General features: G+C 41.9%; 1 protein-coding gene across 11 annotated transcripts in view; it reads right to left on the reverse strand.

Moving 5' to 3' along the window:
* agrn (agrin) overlaps positions 1 to 21,075 on the reverse strand; it is a 471,015-nt gene that overhangs the window by 274,316 nt on the left and 175,624 nt on the right. The window contains exon 1 of one of the 11 annotated variants that reach the window (XM_062965818.1): positions 6,862 to 8,459. The exons of 9 other annotated variants lie outside the window; for them this stretch is intronic. In XM_062965818.1, coding sequence (XP_062821888.1) covers positions 6,862 to 7,030 — 169 coding nt within the window. In that variant the 5' untranslated portion in view covers positions 7,031 to 8,459. Of the gene's footprint in view, positions 1 to 6,861; positions 8,460 to 21,075 lie in introns of those variants that run through there. One more of the 11 variants, XM_062965821.1, reaches the window with a different exon arrangement.

Genomic DNA, 21,075 nt, shown 5'->3' on the forward strand with positions numbered 1-21,075 from the left:
ACGCATGTGATGACAGATCTGGATGAAACTTGGCATACAAATTCAACATGGCCAACTAGGAATACCGGTGGACATTGGGGGTGATTGACCTTTATCTCTGGGAATTATAGTTCACCTGTATTCCATGAGCCCTCTGAAACCCACTGTAAAGAAGTATGAATTTTTGGTTTACAGATGTTATGTTTAATTGTGTGTTTGTGTTTTAAAAGGGTAAGTATTACAGTTATTGCATCTCAGCACTCAGAGGCTGGTTGCCATGGAGAAGTAGGCGGAGCCAAGAAGTGCAGAGTTTAAAAAAGGGATTGAGTCTGTGCTCTGATGAGGCACAGGGAAGATTGATCCTAGGTTGAGGGGATCAAGGAGACTCAATTGTTCATTTTTGAGTCGGTTTAAAATAAGTTTGGTGACTTATTTAATGTAGTCTGTGTCCTAGTAAGGAACAGAGAATCTGTGATTGTATATTACAGGGTGACTGCGGTTTAGAAGTAGCAGAGGGAGAAGTTCTAACTACTTTAAGTAAAAGAAATGACACTTTAGGGAGTTTGACTCACCTCATTCTAGTATTGTAACTGTTAATAAAAAGTGCCTCTAAGTGAGAAACAACATTGTAACCACTAAGCTCTGTGCCTGAATAAACTTGTTATTGTTCCTCCAACATCTAAGCCTCTGTCACATATATTATAAACCAAGTTGCGTTATCTAAAGTGAATAAGAAGAAGAAGGATTTTTTTAAAAAAAAAGTCTCCTCTCTGAGTCTTTGGTAGTTGTATCTTACAAATTGGTGGCAGCGGTGGGATAAAAAGATTCATCTTAGTTGTTCTTAGTCCTTTACAAATTGGTGGCAGTCGTTATAAATCCGTTACACCCAACAATGACTGATCAGGACCAAACTTGGCATACAGACCCAACACTGCCAACTTTGCATACTGGTGGACTTTGGGGTGATTGACATTGGCATCAGAGAGTCATAGTTCACCCGTATTCAGAGAACACTGATCCCAGCAAGTGACGGATTTGGACCAAATTTGGCACACAGATCCAAGATGGCCAACTGTGAATATTGGCATGTTTTGCCGGTGGCATCAAAGACTTATAGTTCACCTGTATTCAGAGAATACTGAATCCAGAAGATGAGGGATCTTGACCAAATTTGGCACACAAGCAGAACAAGGGAAACAACCCTGTCTAGTTGTTGTTCCCTGCTCCTAAATCTAGACCCTCCTGGCTGATAAGTTTCTCCCGTTTAAATAAATAAAATAAAATGCACAAAGGCATGGAATATAGTAGGAGGATTAGATGCTGCAACTGGGAGAATTTAGCTTCAAAGGAACAAAAAGAGAAGCATATACGAGCTCTTCTGGCTGCAAAGACAAGCTCTGAAGCTCCATAGGCACCGGCTCGCACAGCTCAGCCATGGGAATGAAGTGGCATTTGCAATTATCCGGGGATACGGACATCATAAGAACAGCCAGGCGGCATCAAACCAAAGGTCCGTCTTGCAATTTCCGACCCGTGGCCAGACTATAATTCCTGGCAAGCCTCCAAGCCGAGCATGAAGGCAAATAGGTTTTCTCGCTTGCCTGCAGCGCTTAATGTATTAGAAACATAAGAAGAGGACTTATACAGGTCAGACCACTTGTCCATCTAGCTTAGGCAAGTCGGCCTCGACTGGCAGCAGCTCTTCAGCGTCCCAGTCAGAGAATGGTCTTTTCGCTCCATTGCCTGCCACTTGATCCTTCTAGATGGAGATTCAAACCAAGCCTCAGTATCTCGGGGAGTTGCTTTAAAGTAAAAAAACCACAACCAGGCCCAGTTAACATGCAGAAACCACTTCTTTCCAAACTTTCCAAACCTGGCGTCAAGAGTTGGATCCAGTCCAACCCCATTCTGCCAAGAAACAGGAAAAACACATTCAAAGCACCCCCAACAGATGCCCATCCAACCTCTGCTTAAAAGCCTCCTAAGAAGGAGCCTCCACCAAACTCCAAGAGAACCACTCAGCATCTACTTTAGGTTTTTAAAGAATCTGTCCGAGTTACTCACCCTACTTAGGGGAAGGATACTTTGGAAAGTTCCTTTAGAGTTCTGACTACAACCCAAAACAAATTCAATGGTCCAATGGCATCAAAGCCATCTCTGCTACTGGCTAGAGTAGCCTTCCCTTAGCATTATTTATTATTATTTATTAGCAACATTTACAGTAGAGTCTCACTTATCCAACATAAACGGGCCGGCAGAACGTTGGATAAGCGAATATGTTGGATAATAAGGAGAGATTAAGAAAAAGCCTATTAAACATCAAAATAGGTTATGATTTTACAAATCAAGCACCAAAACATCATGTTATACAACAAATTTGACAGAAAAAGTAGTTCAATATGCAGTAATGTTATGTTGTAATTACTGTATTTACAAATTTAGCACCAAAATATCACGATATATTGAAAACATTGACTACAAAAATGCGTTGGATAATCCAGAACGTTGGATAAGCGAGTGTTGGATAAGTGAGACTCTACTGTATATCCCACCCTTCTCACCCCAAAGGGCACTCAGGACGGCTTACAAGCCATATATACATACAATATATTATATTATTCATATAGCACAATATAAGCATTATATATTACTATATTGTACTATATCACTATATACAGTAGAGTCCCACTTATCCAAGCTAAACGGGCTGGCAGAAGCTTGGATAAGCGAATATCTTGGATAATAAGGAGGCATTAAGGAAAAGCCTATTAAACATCAAATTAGGTGATGATTTTACAAATTAAGCACCAAAACTTCATGTTATACAACAAATTTGACAGAAAAAGTAGTTCAATACGCAGTAATGTTATGTTGTAATTACTGTATTTACGAATTTAGCACCAAAATATCACAATATATTGAAAATATTGACTACAAAAATGGCTTGGATTATCCAGAGGCTTGGATAAGTGAGGCTTGGATTAGTGAGACTCTACTGTAGTAATATTATTAGTAATATTACATATAATATAAATATACAATTATAATAGGTAAAAAGGTAAAGGTTTGCCCTGATGTTAAGTCCAGTCGTGACTGACTCTGGGGGTTGGTGCTCATCTCCATTTCTAAGCCAAAGAGCCGGCGTTATCCATAGACACCTCCAGGTCATGTGGCCAGCATGACTGCATGGAGTGCCGTTACCTTCCCGCTGGAGCGGTACCTATTGATCTGCTCACATTTGCATGTTTTCGAACTGCTAGGTTGGCAGGAGCTGGGGCTAACAGCGGGCGCTCATTCCGCTCCCAGGATTTGAACCTGGGACCTTTTATAATACACTTTATAATAGTGTATTATTATTATTATTATTATTATTATTATTATTATTATTATTATTATTATTTTATTATGACACAGCAAACAAGATAGATATGCTGGATTTCATATCATAAAATCACAAGTCGAACACTTCCCAAGTGTCTAGGACTGTGTGATGTATTATTATTATTATTATATTGTATTACATTATGATATTATTAATTAGCATTGCTCCATTTAGTCCAGTTAGCAAGGTCTTCCAAGTTATTAAAATCAGTCTTCTCCTGTAAATGTCAGGGCCATATAACCCAAAAATCAAGGCAGGATAATCCATAATATCTGCTTTGAGCTGGGTTATCTGAGTCCACACCGTCATATATTTCAGTTCAAAGCAGATAATGTCGGGTATTATTGAGCTATTTGGGAGAGGCCTCAGGAACTGAACCTGGAACCATCTACGTGCTTAAATTGTGCTCTGCGCTGTCCTACCATCCCTTCTTTGAACACTGTCTCCTTACACAACGGTTCTATTATATTACTGCTATGGTTAATACGAGCAATTGGCAGCCTTTCATTTGGGCAGGGCTCCAGAGACAGGCATAACCAACCCCACACCACCTCACAAACTAGCCGAATTTGAAAATAGAATTGAATGGCCTTGCAGCTTCAAAGACCACTGGCCAGAGCACTGGACCACGCTAACAACCAGCGTGTCAGATTACACAGAAAAGCAATGAAATCCACAATCATGTAGACAATTTCAACAGAACGGATGAAATTATGAAAATTAACTAAATCTTCCAATATATATATTTTTAAAAACTCCAAAATCAGCACAGTCAATAAAAAACAACATTCTGAAAATAGGAAGGCTAACACCTCCCAACAAAAGATTCCCCCAAGCAGGAAGCAGCCAGGCTTTGAAGCTGCAAAGCAATGCTTTGTCGAAGGCTTTCATGGCTGGGATCACAGGGTTGTTGTATGTTTTCCAGGCTGTATGTCCATGTTCCAGGAGCATTCTCTCCTGACGTTTCACCCAAATTTATGGCAGGCATCCTCAGAGGTTGTGAGATCCGTAGGTCCGTTGACGCAGGCATTCTCAGAGGTTGTGAAGTCCGTAAGCCTGTTGACGCAGGGACTACGAATACACAACACTCACGGGCACTTAATTCTGTGATGCATTTATAACTGCGACATAGGATTCCAGCCAGACTTCCCATATACATATACCTCACAACCTCTGAGGAAGGCTGCCACAGATGTGGGCGAAATGTCAGGAGAGAATACTTCTGGAACATGGCCATATAGCCTGGAAAACATACAACAACCCTATTCGATGCTAATCAAGGTGCGCAATTGCACCATTCACATTTGACTCAAGCAGACAAGAGTTCTTTCTCCTAACCTGGACATTCCACAAATATATAAACCCCTCTTGCATAGTTTTCCAACAGACCTCACAACCTCTGAGGATGCCCACCATAGATGTGGGTGAAACATCAGGAGAGAATGCTTCTGGAATATGGCCATACAGCTTGGAAAACACACAACAACCCAGTGATTTCAGCCATGAAAGCTTTCGACAACACATTCAGCAAGTGTTGCTTCTCTTCTAAGCTCCACCTGCTACGTTTACCTCTTCTACCCCCGCTATTAAAGGTACCTCACAACCTCTGAGGATGCCTGCCATAAATGTGGGCGAAACGTCAGGAGAGAATACTTCTGGAACATGGAGATATATTCCTCACAATCTCTGAGGATGCCTGCCATAGATGTGGGCAAAACGTCAGGAGAGAATACTTCTGGAACATGGATATATATTCCTCACAACCTCTGAGGATGCCTGCCATAGATGTGGGTGAAACGTCAGGAGAGAATACTCCTGGAACATGGACATATATTCCTCACAACCTCAGAAGATGCCTGCCATAGATGTGGTCGAAACGTCAGGAGAGAATACTTCTGGAACATGGACATATATTCCTCACAACCTCTGAGGATGCCTGCCATAGATGTGGGCGAAATGTCAGGAGAGAATACTTCTGGAACATGGACATATATTCCTCACAACCTCAGAAGATGCCTGCCATAGATGTGGTCGAAACGTCAGGAGAGAATACTTCTGGAACATGGACATATATTCCTCACAACCTCTGAGGATGCCTGCCATAGATGTGGGCGAAACGTCAGGAGAGAATACTTCTGGAACATGGACATATATTCCTCACAACCTCTGAGGATGCCTGCCATAGATGTGGGCGAAACGTCAGGAGAGAATACTTCTGGAACATGGACATATATTCCTCACAACCTCTGAGGATGCCTGCCATAGATGTGGGCGAAACGTCAGGAGGGCCAGCAGAATGGTGGATAAGCGAATATGTTGGATAATAAGGAGTGATTAAGGAGAAGCCTATTAAACATCAAATTAGGTTATGATTTTACAAATTAAGCACCAAAACATCAGGTTATACAACAAATTTGACAGAAAAAGTAGTTCAATACGCAGTAGTGCTATGTAGTAATTACTGTATTTACAAATTTAGCAGCAAAATATCACGATGTATTGAAAACATTGACTACAAAAATGTGTTGGATAATCCAGAATGTTGGATAAGTGAGACTCTACTGTACTGTATTTATGAATTTAGCACCAAAATATCACAATATATTGAAAACATTGACTACAAAAATGCATTGGATAATCCAGAACGTTGGATAAGTGAGACTCTACTGTACTATTAAAGGGTCAGCACCCACTCCAGGTTTTTCCCTTGTGATCTCAATACATTATAGTGGTCCTCTAGGGGAGATAGGGTGGGATATAAAGATGATGATGATTATTATTATTGTTGACACAAAAACAGAGTATGACACAGCAAATGAGATGTATATGCTGGATTTCGTATCACAAAATCACAAGTCGAACACTTCCCAAGCATTAGGACTGTGTGATGTATTATTATTATTATTATTATTATTATTATTATTATTATTATTATTATTATTATTACAGTAGAGTCTCACTTATCCAACACTCACTTATCCAACATTCTGGATTATCCAATGCATTTTTGTAGTCAATGTTTTCAATATATCATGATATTTTGGTGCTAAATTCGTAGATACAGTAATTGCAACATAACATTACTGCGTATTGAACTACTTTTTCTGTCAAATTTGTTGTAACACATGATGTTTTGGTGCTTAATTTGTAAAATCATAACCTAATTTGATGTTTAATAGGATTCTCCTTAATCTCTCCTCATTATCCAACATATTCGCTTATCCAGCGTTCTGCCGGCCGGTTTATGTTGGATAAGTGAGACTCTACTGTAGTTCAATACGTAGTAATGCTATGTAGTAATTACTGTATTTACAAATTTAGCACCAAAATATCACGATGTATTGAAAACATTGACTACAAAAATGCATTGGATAATCCAGAATGTTGGATAAGTGAGACTCTACTGTATTATTATTATTATTATTATTATTATTATTATTATTATTATTATTATATAGTTCATTGCTCTACGACAGCCATGTGCCAAGGGAGACACCTACAGTTGTTGAGGAAAAGCAGGACAGCAAATCCCAGCGTGGAAGTGGCCAAGAGGATCAGGCAGATGTTACAAGGAATCATGAAATATCGGACCACCAAGGAAACCTTGTGCTGGTACATCCGGTCCCGCTCCAGGGAGCCCGGCCCCATAGGATATTGGCAAGCGGTCATGCCGCTGACCGGGGCCCAGGCCCCGATTGGGAGATCCAGGGCAGCGGTAATGTTGGGCGCTAGAAAAACTGGGCCCACTCCTCTCCTAAGTGTTCTCCGGGACCGCCATCATCTGAGGGATTTCTCAAGAGGACGGAGCTAAAGTTCTGCAAGCCATCTCGAAGACGTAATCCATAGCTTGGAGCAGAAGAAAACCCAATCCAAAAGAATGTTTCCAAACCAGTTCTAGATATCAACAAGCCATTTCTAGCAAGGACCAAGCCAAACTCAGTAGGAAACTCCAGGCTTGGGAGCCCTTCCAGATCCACCATCAAAACCAACCAAAGTAGGAAACTGTGCAGATCAATGCCATCCAAAAGAAAGAAGAAAGAAGAGAGAAGAGAGATGTGAATCCTGGTTTCCTTTCAAATTTGGAAACAAAAGTGGGGCAAAGAAATCCTCCTAGATCCAGCAAGGGTTAATTGTGTCTTTTTATCGAACGGCCAATTTGATCGCTGGACGGTCTCGGTGCAAACTGGAATGTCGTCCTGATTCAGCCCATGAGTGCGAGAGTGTGTCCGAAAGGCAAGACAAGAAACAGATCCCAAAATCCAAAACTTAATCCAGAGGGTTGAACTCTCTTCTCGGAACCCAAGCTGCCTTTTTTCGTGAGTCCAGCAAGGACTCAGCGGTGGTTTCCTCGACAGCAGCTCTGCTTCTCTGTGCCTCCCCGCTTCAGCTCCTTTCACCCCCTTCCTTCGGGGAGAGACAAATCCCAAGCTCTTTTCCTCGATTCGGCATGAGCCGGGATGAGCTGAAACACACTGCCGCCTTCTCCGAGAGACATGCCAGTCCTTGCCAGAGAGATACACCGCCGGATTCTTGCAGGCTGAGAATGACAACAATAACAAAAGCAGTGTTTCGAGAAGGGTATCCCCGCACAAAACGCAAAGAGAAGGTGTGGTTCCAGAGCCTTGACAACAGGCTCCGAAGCAACACACCCAAGTTTCCTAAGCCCCTTGCCAAACACTCCGGGAAAGGTGGCAAGAAACGACGAAAGAGAAAAGAGTCACCAAGGTTCCTTTGTGGCTGCCGTGTCTCCAAATAGCATGGTGTGCCTCCATCCTACGAAAAAAGGAAAACAAAAAGCCAGGACCAGAGATGCTCGGCTACTGCTGCCACCAGATACGAGAGCGGACGCTTAAAGAGAAGGAAAAGAAAGGCGGTTGGGGTTGTCGTTGCTTCGATCCGATCCGTAGAAACAAAGGAGAAGATTGTGGGTGTTGCTAGTCGGGAGCCGTCTTCTGTGCAGTTGTTGTTCTCGTGCAAAGCTGAATCGGGACCTCTCGGCGTGGTCTGCCTCTCGGAGATGCCTCTGGAGCAGTGGACACCTGTCAGCATTTCCAGGGAGACAGAAGGGAGGAAAGGCACCTCCTGCATTCAGTTCCTCCCTCTGAGAAGAGGCTGAAAGGGAAACTGCCCCCTCCCTTCTTCCACCCTCCGAGCCCCGCTTCTCATTTGTGAACTCAAGATGTTGAAAGGGGCGGAGAAGACGGTGTCAAAACTCATTATGTGTCTCTTTCTCTACTCTCTCTCATACACACAGAGAAGAGGCAAAGCACAAGCTCCAATCAGCGGATTTTGGGGACTGAGGACAAGTCAAGACAAAAGGCTCGGAGAAAGGCGCACTGGACACTGAACAAGTTGCTTGCTCAGAATGGGAAAGCCTTCTGTCGCATTTCTTTTAAAGAGTGGAGATCTAAAGTTTGGAGTCGGCTCAAAAAGGAGGAAGGAATCAAAAATGAGAAAAAGGAGGTTCTTCTTTTTCGTATCAGGAGCAACTTGAGTTGCTTCTGGAGTGAGAGAATTGGCTGTCTGCAAGGATGTTGCCTAGGGAGGTTCTTTTTTTCGTGTCAGGAGCAACTTGAGTTGCTTCTGGAGTGAGAGAATTGGCTGTCTGCAAGGACGTTGCCTAGGGAGGTTCTTTTTTTCGTGTCAGGAGCAACTTGAGTTGCTTCTAGAGTGAGAGAATTGGCTATCTGCAAGGACGTTGCCTAGGGAGGTTCTTTTTTTTCGTGTCAGGAGCAACTTGAGTTGCTTCTGGAGTGAGAGAATTGGCTGTCTGCAAGGACGTTGCCTAGGGAGGTTCTTTTTTTGTGTGTCAGGAGCAACTTGAGTTGCTTCTAGAGTGAGAGAATTGGCTGTCTGCAAGGACGTTGCCTAGGGAGGTTCTTTTTTTTCGTGTCAGGAGCAACTTGAGTTGCTTCTAGAGTGAGAGAATTGGCTGTCTGCAAGGATGTTTTGATGTTTTACCATCCTTGTGGGAGGCTTCTCTCATGTCCCTACATGGAGCTGGAGCTGATAGAAGGAGCTCATCCACACTCTCCCTGAGTGGGATTCGAACCTGGCAGCTTTCAGGTCAGCAACCCAATCTTTAGTCCACTATGCCACTAGGGTCGTTTCATCATGGTCGTTTCATCAAGGAATGTCGGAAAAGGATCCCAGAAATGCAGCTAATAGCTGGGTTGCTGTGAGTTTTCCGGACTGTCTGGCCATGATCCAGAAACATTCTCTCCTGATGTTTCACCTACATCTATGGCAGGTATCCTCAGAGGTTGTGAGGAACAAAGGATGCCCCTCAGGCAGGAAGAAACCAGGAGATGAAGTTATTCAATGCTAATTAAGGTGATTGACTACAACATTCACACTGGCCTCCAATTGACAAGAGTTCTTCTCTCACCCTGGACTTTCCACAGATATATATAAACCTTCTTTGCTGAGTTTCTCCATACCTCACAACCTCTGAGGATGCCTGCCATAGATGTGGGTGAAACGTCAGGAGAGAATACTTCTGGAACATGGCCAGACAGCCCGGAAAACATACAACAACCCTTCTGTCACATTTCTTTTGATTTGGTTTTTAAAGAGGGGAGATCTAAAGTTTGGAGTTGGCTCAAAAAGGAGGAGGAAGGAATCAAAAATGAGAAAAAGGAAGATGAAAATTTTGGTTGTTTCATCATGGAACGTCGAAAAAGGATCCCAGAAATGCATCTTGCTGAAAGAGCTATAAGCTGGGTTGCTGTGAGTTTTCCAGACTGTCTGGCAATGATACAGAAACATTCTCTCCTGACGTTTCACCCACATCTATGGCAGGTATCCTCAGAGGTTGTGAGGAACAAAGGATGTCACTATACAAAATCCCAGAATACTTGTAAAGTATCTACACAAACACAAGATGGTCTATGTACAAAGAAAATACAGTAGAGTCTCACTTATCCAACACTCGCTTATCCAACGTTCTGGATTATCCAACGCATTTTTGTAGTCTATGTTTTCAATACATCATGATATTTTGGTGCTAAATTCGTAAATACAGTAATTACTACATGGCATTACTGTGTATTGAACTACTTTTTCTGCCAAATGTGTTGTCTAACATGATGTTTTGGTGCTTAATTTGTAAAATCATAACCTAATTTAATGTTTAATAGGCTTTTCCTTAATCTCTCCTTATTATCCAACATATTCGCTTATCCAACGTTCTGCCGGCCCGTTTATGTTCTGCACTTTGGCCTAGATCTATGAATTAGTTTCCTGTTTTTAACATTTTATGCTGCGTTGATTTTAATGACTGTTTTATTGATGGTGATGTTTTTATTGTTGGGATAATTGTGTTATTGTTTTGTTATTGTTATTTTATTGTTGTATCGGGCAAGGCCCCATGTAAGCCGCCCCAAGTCCCTTCGGGGAGATGGGGCGGGGTATAAAAATAAAGTTGTTGTTGTTGTTATTATTATTATTATTATTATTATTATTATGTTGGATAAGTGAGACTCTACTGTATGTCCAAATAGCATATAATATTATTAAAGTTCCCCGTACAAAGCTCAATTTGGCAGTACCAGACAAAATGAAAAGGAGCAACAGCCCTAACACAAAAGTATCCAAGTCTGATATTTGGTTCCAATGTATATAGGCTTCAGGGATACATAGTCAATGAAAATATTTTCCAAACGAAGTAAACAGACGGTTGGTCATGTTGCTGTGTACTGGAATGAAGAAAATAAAGATGGAGCACCGCTCTCAAGAAAGTCTTCGCAAGTAAAGTCCAAAGTCCCAAGTCTACAGCCAGGCTTTGAATCTGCAAGCCTATTCAATGCTATCAGGGTGGCCAATTACAACATTCATACTTGCCTCAAGCAGACAAGAATTTTTTTTCTCCCACCCTGGACATTATTCCACAGATATATAAACCCCACTTGCCTAGTTTCCAAACAGACCTCACAACTTCTGAGGATGCTGGCCATATATGTGGGCGAAATGTCGGGAGAGAATGCTTCTGGAACATGGACATATATACCTCACAACCTCTGAGGATGCCTGCCATAGATGTGGGCGAAATGTCAGGAGAGAATGCTTCTGGAACATGGACATATATACCTCACAACCTCTGAGGATGCCTGCCATAGATGTGGGCGAAATGTCAGGAGAGAATGCTTCTGGAACATGGACATATATACCTCACAACCTCTGAGGATGCCTGCCATAGATGTGGGCGAAATGTCAGGAGAGAATGCTTCTGGAACATGGACATATATACCTCACAACCTCTGAGGATGCCTGCCATAGATGTGGGCGAAATGTCAGGAGAGAATGCTTCTGGAACATGGATATATATTCCTCACAACCTCTGAGGATGCCTGCCATAGATGTGGGCGAAATGTCAGGAGAGAATGCTTCTGGAACATGGACATATATACCTCACAACCTCTGAGGATGCCTGCCATAGATGTGGGCAAAATGTCAGGAGAGAAAGCTTCTGGAACATGGCCATACAGCCTGGAAAACTTACAGCAACCCAACTTAACTTAATCACAGAATTAAAGAGTTGGAGCGAATCATAAATCCATTTAATCCATAAGAGACGATTGCCCAATCTCTGTTTAAAGACCTCCAAAGAATGGAAGCCCACCGTCCTTTAAGACAATCTATTTCCACGATTCAACAGTTCACACTGTCAGGAAGTTCATTCTAATGCAAAGACAGAATCTCTTTTCTTGCAATTTGAACCCACTGGTTCGTGTCCCAGTTTCTGTGACAACAGAAAACAAGCTTGACACAACATCTTTTCAAATATTTAAAGATAGCGATCATATCGCCTCTCCATCCTCGCCTCTCCAAGCTAAACATACTTCGTGATGTTCCGCGTAAGGCTTGGTTTCCAGATCATTTACCATCTTGGTTACTCTCCTTTGGATCTGTTCCAGCTCATCAATATCCCCAAATAGAGTCGCACTATTGTGACTAACACATTGTCAATAAACGCGATTCATTTCAACGGGTCTGCTTTAGGTAATGGTTAATGCTGAATTTAGCCCCAAAGACGGTTGTGCCCGTGATGCAAATATCCCCATTGATTTCTAGATTCTCCATCCACCGCTGGGCACCTCTGGAAGCCCAATTTCACATCTATGTGACATCTCTAATTCCAACATCAGCCTGGAAGATATAACCACTCCCTCCATACACTTGCAAAGCACACTAGCTTCATAAGAGGAAAACACTCTGTTGCGGACAGGATGCAAACAAGAATACATTCATAGAATCATAGAATAATAGAGTCGGAAGAGACTGCATGGGTCATCTAGTCCAATCCCTTGTCATGCAGGAAACACACAAAGTATCCCCGATAGATGGCCATCCAGCCTCTAAAAGGAGGAGCTTCCACCAGACTCTGAGGCAGAGAGTTCCACTGCTGAACAGCTCTTACAGCCAGGAAGTTCTTCCTCATGTTCAGGTGGAATCTCCTTTCCTGTACCCCCTGACAGACGGCCACTGTCGCACCTCAGGCTAAGTTCACCTTGCTATAGATACCCAGTCAGACACACAGGTAGTCTTTTGAGGTTTTTATTAAGCAAAGCAGAATATAAATCAAGCAAGCAATCAAAAGGTAATGCAAAGTTGAAGTGAAAGAGTCAATAGGTCCAATAGATTCACAAAGTATATAAATGTCTAATAATCCAAAGAGGCTAGGTCCAAAGAGCATGGCAAACACAATAATCCATAAGGCAAGGAATTAGTCCATAGAGTCCAAAGAACAAGGTCCAAGAATCCAAGATAATCCATAAGGCAAGGAATTAGTCCATAGAGTCCAAAGAACAAGGCCCAAGGATCCAGGAACGCTGGCAAGGTAAGACATCCACACAGATGAAGCAATGAATTGCTCTGACAAAGAATAATCTGTGAAAGCATACTTTAATAACAACCCAGGAATGCATTTCTCTTCCCACAGCTAGACTCCCGTTTGCACGCTAAATGCTCACTTCTACGGACCTGGGAACCCATCCAAGACAAACGGTCCTCTCTGGATAACTCATTGCCTGCGCTACCGTTACCTTGCACCTGGTCAGGAGCTAAACCGTCACCCTCATTATTTTCCAAGACTGAAGTCTCTCCCTCATTATTTCTCATGTCAGCCTGATTGTTATCTGTTTCTCTTGGAATCAGCAGTTCATCCGGTTCAAACCGAAACTGCATGTCTGAGCTGACTTCAGCCTCAGACTGCTGATCTTGAATCCCAAACCCAGAATCCCCTTCATCTTCATCTAGAATCTGGCCAGCCTGTGGCTGGGATACAACAGCCACCTAGCCTCTGTTAAAAAGCTTCCAAAGAAGCAGAGAGTTCCACTGCTGAGGCAGAGAGTTCCACTGCTGAACAGCTCTTACAGCCAGGAAGTTCTTCCTCATGTTCAGGTGGAATCTCCTTTCCCGTACCCCCTGACAGACGGCCACCCAGACTCTGTTAAAAAGCTTCCAAAGAAGGAGCTTCCACCAGACTCTGAGGCAGAGAGTTCCACTGCTGAACAGCTATTACAGCCAGGAAGTTCTTTGTCATGTTCAGGTGGAATCTCCTTTCCTGTACCCCCTGACAGATGGCCACCCAGCCTCTGTTAAAAAGCTTCCAAAGAAGGAGCTTCCACCAGAATAATAACTTTATTTATACCCTGCCACTATCTCCCAGCAGGGACTCGGGGCGGCTTACAATGAGGATATAACAACAACATAGTATACTTCTGGAACATGGACATATATTCCTCACAACCTTTGAGGATGCCTGCCATAGATGTGGGCGAAACGTCAGGAGAGAATACTTCTGGAACATGGACATATATTCCTCACAACCTTTGAGGATGCCTGCCATAGATATAGGCGAAACGTCAGGAGAGAATACTTCTGGAACATGGACATATATTCCTCACAACATTTGAGGATGCCTGCCATAGATGTGGGTGAAACGTCAGGAGAGAATACTTCTGGAACATGGACATATATTCCTCACAACCTTTGAGGATGCCTGCCATAGATGTGGGCGAAACGTCAGGAGAGAATACTTCTGGAACATGGACATATATTCCTCACAACCTTTGAGGATGCCTGCCATAGATGTGGGCGAAACGTCAGGAGAGAATACTTCTGGAACATGGACATATATTCCTCACAACCTTTGAGGATGCCTGCCATAGATGTGGGCGAAACGTCAGGAGAGAATACTTCTGGAACATGGACATATATTCCTCACAACCTTTGAGGATGCCTGCCATAGATGTGGGCGAAACGTCAGGAGAGAATACTTCTGGAACATGGATATATATTCCTCACAACCTCTGAGGATGCCTGCCATAGATGTGGGCGAAACGTCAGGAGAGAATACTTCTGGAACATGGACATATATTCCTCACAACCTCTGAGGATGCCTGCCATAGATGTGGGCGAAACGTCAGGAGAGAATACTTCTGGAACATGGACATATATTCCTCACAACCTTTGAGGATGCCTGCCATAGATGTGGGCGAAACGTCAGGAGAGAATGCTTCTGGAACATGGCCATACAGCCCGGGAAACATACAACAACCCCTTCGACAACACAAATAATAAACACTGTCCTACTCCAGATATGGATGGTTTTAGCAAGTTATGGTATGCATTCTCCAAGTTCTGATTGCAGCCCGTTGGCTTTAAGTATCCATTTAATCCCACTTTAACTAATGAAGTTCCCTGCTATGGAATTCTAAGTTTTATCGCTTGGAAAGAGACTTTTGAGTTCTCCCTTTCTCCCCGCTTTCTCTCTCCGTTTCTTACACACACACAGAGAGCAATGTCACCACCTCTGTCACTCGCTTGGTTTCTGTTGACAACACCTCTCATAACAGAGCCACTTCATCCAGACACTGGAAATCTCACCCCTGGAAGAGAAAGGAGAGGGAGGCACAATGTGTGTTGGAGGCCTCGATTTGCATGTTTCCATATGCAAAGGCGAAAGGGGCCGTAGGAATGTGTCCGCCGCTTTCCACGCTCCTTGGCACACAGAGCGACAGACACCCCATGACACACAATGAAGGTGACGCAAGAGGGAGAGAGAGCCCGAGAAAGGAGGAATTCACTCAATAGAATGGCATCCTTTCCAACAAGGTTCCTCACAAAGGCCTCGTCTTACCCAAAGCGATCTGTCTACGTCTGGACTCCAGACGGCAGACGAGGGAGGACTCACAAGGCAAAATATTTCCCCTCGTACATAAATGGAAGGAAGCATCTCTGCTACTAAAGGGACCATAATCCAGAAAATAGTAAACTTTTGCCTATGGAGCTTTGCCTCTGCATATGCCCCTCCCTTCTGTGAGCTGGTGCCTTTCTCCAGAAAGTTCCAAGACCAAACGTTAGCTTGAAATCAACAAATGAGGTCACAGGTACCACTTATGCCAAGTAGGTGTGGAAGGTGAGGAAGACCCTCAGCCATTGGCCTCTGCATATGCTCCTCCCTTCTTATGAGCTGGTGCCTTTCTCCAGAAAGTTCCAAAACCAAAAGTTAGCTTGAAATCAACAAGTGAGGTCACAGGTATCACTTATGCCAAGTAGGTGTGGAAGGTGAGGAAGACCCTCAGCCATTGGCCTCTGCATATGCCCCTCCCTTCTTATGAGCTGGTGCCTTTCTCCAGGAAGTTCCAAGACCAAACGTTAGCTTAAAATCAACAAATGAGGTCACAGGTATCACTTATGCCAAGTAGGTGTGGAAGGTGAGGAAGACCCTCAGCCATTGGCCTCTGCATATGCCCCTCCCTTCTTATGAGCTGGTGCCTTTCTCCAGGAAGTTCCAAGACCAAACGTTAGCTTGAAATCAACAAATGAGGTCACAGGTACCACTTATGCCAAGTAGGTGTGGAAGGTGAGGAAGACCCTCAGCCATTGGGCTCTGCATATGCCCCTCCCTTCTTATGAGCTGGTGCCTTTCTCCAGAAAGTTCCAAAACCAAAACTTAGCTTGAAATCAACAAGTGAGGTCACAGGTATCCCTTATGCCAAGTGGGTGTGGAAGGCGAGGAAGACCCTCAGCCATTGGCCTCTGCATATGCCCCTCCCTTCTTATGAGCTGGTGCCTTTCTCCAGAAAGTTCCAAAACCAAAACTTAGCTTGAAATCAACAAGTGAGGTCACAGGTATCCCTTATGCCAAGTGGGTATAGAAGGTGAGGAAGATCCTCAGCCATTGGTCAATTTTAGATAAGCAAAAGGTATAAATTTTTTGTTTGCATATCAGTCCTCGAGATCAATGAATGGCCTATACACAGATTCATAAGGGCCGGGCTTAGCACAGCAGTCTAAAGCCATGTGCTGCAGAAACATCCTGCTGATCGAAAGGTTGAAAATTCAAGCCCAGGTCGGGGGTGAGCACCCACAGTCAGCCCCAGCTCATCTGCCCACCTAGCAGGTCGAAAGCAGAAATGTGAGTAGATAAATAGGTACTGCTTTTAGTGGGAAGGTAACAAAGGTGCCATTAAGGACACTGATCAAAGGAAAGCTCTTTGGCATGGAAGATGGGGTGACAGCACACACATAGCCTCCAAGATGCCAGAAATGAGATGGGAAAAACTGACTTTACCTCTGTTTGTGTTGTCTGTCCTTGTTAATTATATAATAATATTATAATGTAATACAATATAATAATAATACACTATTATAATTGTATATTATATATTACATGTAATATTGCTAATAATATTGCAGTATAGTGGTATAGTATAATATAGTAATATATAAAGCTTATATTGTGCTGTGCTAATATAATATATTATTTTATTTATTTATTTATTTATTTATTTACACTTTTTATATTCCGCCCTTCTCACCCCGAAGGGGACTCAGGGCGGATCACATTATACACATATAATATATTGTATATACATATAATATTGATAATAATATGATGATGTAATACGATATAATAATAATAATAATAATACACTATTATAATTGTATATTTATATTACTAATAATATTGCAGTATAGTGGTATAGTATAATATAGTAATACATAATGCTTATATTGTGCTATGCTAATATAATATATTGTATATACATATAATATTGATAATAATATGATGATGTAATACGATATAATAATAATAATAATACACTATTATAATTGTATATTTATATTACTAAGAATATTGCAGTATAGTGGTCTAGTACAATATTGTAATATATAATGCTTATATTGTGCTATGCTAATACTATAATATACTGTATATACATATAACTTGTAAGCAGCCCTGAGTCCCCTTCGGGGTGAGAAGGGCGGGATATCAATGTCGCAAATAAATAAATAATTGGCATTTATAAGCCGCTCTGAGTTCCCATCGGGGTGAGAAGGGTGGGGTATAAATACTATTAATAATAATAATAATAATAATAATAATAATATATTATTATTATTATATTATTGTACTAATTATATTATATTAATAATATTATTAATAATATTAATAACTTGTGATTTTGTGATACGAAATCCAGCATATCTATCTTGTTTGCTGTGTCATAATAAAAATAATAATAATAATAATTCATGGCTTAATGTACCCCACTCTAGCATCCTTTTCGAGTTTCTTGAAGCATGCTATTCCATTTTGTTGGCTTATGTGTATTATCTGCATTCATCAAAAGGCTGTAATGTATATTTATTTATTTATTTATTAGTGACATTAATATCCCGCCCTTCTCACTTCGAAGGGGACTCAGAGCGGCTTACAAGTCATATGTACATACAATATATTATATTATTAGCATGGCACAATACAAGCATTATATAGGACTATATTGTACTATACGACTATACTGCAATATTATTAGTAGTAATAATATTACTAATATTATTATATGGTCATACTAATAATATTAGACGGTACCTTTGCACAACATTACAAGGATGTAAGAAAGTCCTGGCAGTCGTAGTGCCGACTGTGCAAAGGCCTCGTGGCGTGAAATGTTGTAAGCCACCCTGAGTCTTGGATAAGTGAGACTCTACTGTATTATGCCAGCAAAACACGAGGAAAGGAATGAGGAAGTACAGCCATTAGTGGATGGTGAAGCAACAGCTCCCCCTGTGGCCAGAATCGTGAACCTGGAAAAAAATGTTAAATGCCTCTGTGTCTGTCTATATATGTTGTTTGTCTGTTGGCATTGAATGTTTGCCATATATGTGTTCATTGTAATCCGCCCTGAGTCCCCTTCGGGGTGAGAAAGAAGGGCGGAATATAAATACTGTAAATAAATAAATAAATAGTAGGAGTAGGAGGAGGAGGAGGAGAAGTAGTTCATTTTCATAGTTTCCTCTTTTCTGTTGAAATTGTCTACATACTTGTTCATCAGAGCATGTTATGAAGCAACATGGACACAGAATATTATTTGAGAACTCAAAAATGCTGGACCACTCTCACAACCTCTGTGTCAGATGACACAGAGAAGCCATTGAAATCCACAAGCACATGGGCAATTTCAACAGAAAGGAGGAAACAATGAAAATGAACACAATCTGGCTATTAAAAAAAACACTCTAAAATCAGGACAGTAAATAAAGAGCAACACTCAGAAAACGGGGGAATTTTGGACGGGAAACAATGAGGGGCAGCTAACACCACCCAATAAAGGATTCCCCCAGGGTGGAAAGTCCCTTCGGGTGAGAAAGGCGGGATATAAATATTGGAAATCTATATATATATATATAAAAGGGTAATGAAATTTCGGCCTAGGACAAAACAACAAAACTACACATCCCAGAAACACTAAACTTGGCAGCACAACCCCTCATCCATGCCTCTACGTTCATACAACAAAAAGAAAAGGAAAATAAAGTCCTAATTAGAGGGAGAGGAATAATTGTTTTTATCCAATTGCTGCCAGTTAGAAGGCTAAGCTCCGCCCACTTGGTCTCCTAGCAACCCACTCAGCCCAACAGATGGCCACCCAGCCTCTTAATAATAATAATAATAATAATAATAATAATAATAATAATAATAATAATAATAATAATTATAATAATAAAAACTCAGCTGCTATCAGGACCTCAAGATTGAACTTCAAAGACTCTGGCAGAAACCAGTGCAGGTGGTCCCGGTGGTGATGGGCACACTGGGTGCCGTGCCAAAAGATCTCAGCCGGCATTTGGAAACAATAGACATTGACAAAATTACGATCTGCCAACTGCAAAAGGCCACCCTGCTGGGATCTGCACGCATCATCCGAAAATACATCACACAGTCCTAGACACTTGGGAAGTGTTCGAGTTGTGGTTTTGTGAAACGAAATCCAGCATGCCTATCTTGTTTGCTGTGTCATACAACGTCGTTGTGTCAATAATAATGATAAATAATACAATCCTAAGGTTAGCAGATACCCCTAAGGATCATCCAGTTCAACTTCCTTATATCATGCAGGAGGACACAATCCAACCACTCCTGACAGATGGCCATCCAATATCTGCACAATAATAATACACATCGAATCATAGCATCAGACAGTTAGGAGAGACCCCTAAAGGCCATCCAGTCCAACCCAATTCTGCCACTACTACTACTACTACTACTACTAATAATAATAATAATAATAACAACAACATCATACAATCCTAAGGTTTGGAGTGACCCTTAAGGATCATCCAGATCAACTTCCTTCTACCACGCAGGAGGACACAATCCAAGCACTCCTGACAGATGGCCATCCAGCCTCTCAATACTAATACTACTACTAATAATAATTATAATAATAATAATAACAACAACAACATCATACAATCCTAAGGTTTGGAGTGACCCTTAAGGATCATCCAGATCAACTTCCTTCTACCACGCAGGAGGACACAATCCAAGCACTCCTGACAGATGGCCATCCAGCCTCTCAATACTAATACTACTACTACTACTACTACTACTAATAACAACAACAACAACAACAACAACATACACTCCTAAGGTTTGGAGTGACCCTTAAGGATCATCCAGATCAACTTCCTTCTACCACGCAGGAGGACACAATCCAAGCACTCCTGACAGAGGGCCATCCAGCCTCAACAAGTTCTCACCAACACCACCAGACAACGACACAGCAAAGCTAGTAAAATAAATAAAATAAAAATGCGCTCTCTGCCGACCCCTAGCGCAAGCCCATGAACATCTCAGTTCGATTCCTGCTTTCAATTTGCAGATTGACTTACGACAATGACATTCATAGGGTTTTCTTAGCAAATGCTCAGGAGTGGTTTTGGATGGATTTGTTGCATATTGGAATCAGGGAGTGAGTTGGCAACTGCCAGTCCCAGTTTCACTTCCCGGCCAAGTTTATCCCACTTCTCTGTCCTTTGAAGCCCTGACTTCCCAAAGTTCAGCTCTCTCTGTTTTGTTTTAAGACGCTATCCGTGGACACTGTATCCCTGCATTCAGTCTGACCTTTGTGATATTTCCTTAATGTGAAGTAGGTTGGTTACTAGGTATGGAAATAGATCAGAGGGGAAGGTGGAGACTGACACAACGGCTCTGTATGTCCCTGAGATAAATCTGTGGCAAGGCCAGGCTTGAAAGACCACGTACTGCTCCGGCCGCTCACCTTTAGAAGGAATACCGTGACAATAGAAGAACATCACCAAAATGGTCAGGACCTGGGACACCTTTCAACAAGGAAAAAATATCAGATCTATAAAAGGATATATAGTGGGAGAATTTAGAGAGAGAAAAAGTTTTCCTT

This window comes from Anolis carolinensis, unplaced genomic scaffold, assembly GCF_035594765.1.
Source record: "Anolis carolinensis isolate JA03-04 unplaced genomic scaffold, rAnoCar3.1.pri scaffold_15, whole genome shotgun sequence".
Lineage (NCBI taxonomy): Eukaryota > Metazoa > Chordata > Lepidosauria > Squamata > Dactyloidae > Anolis > Anolis carolinensis.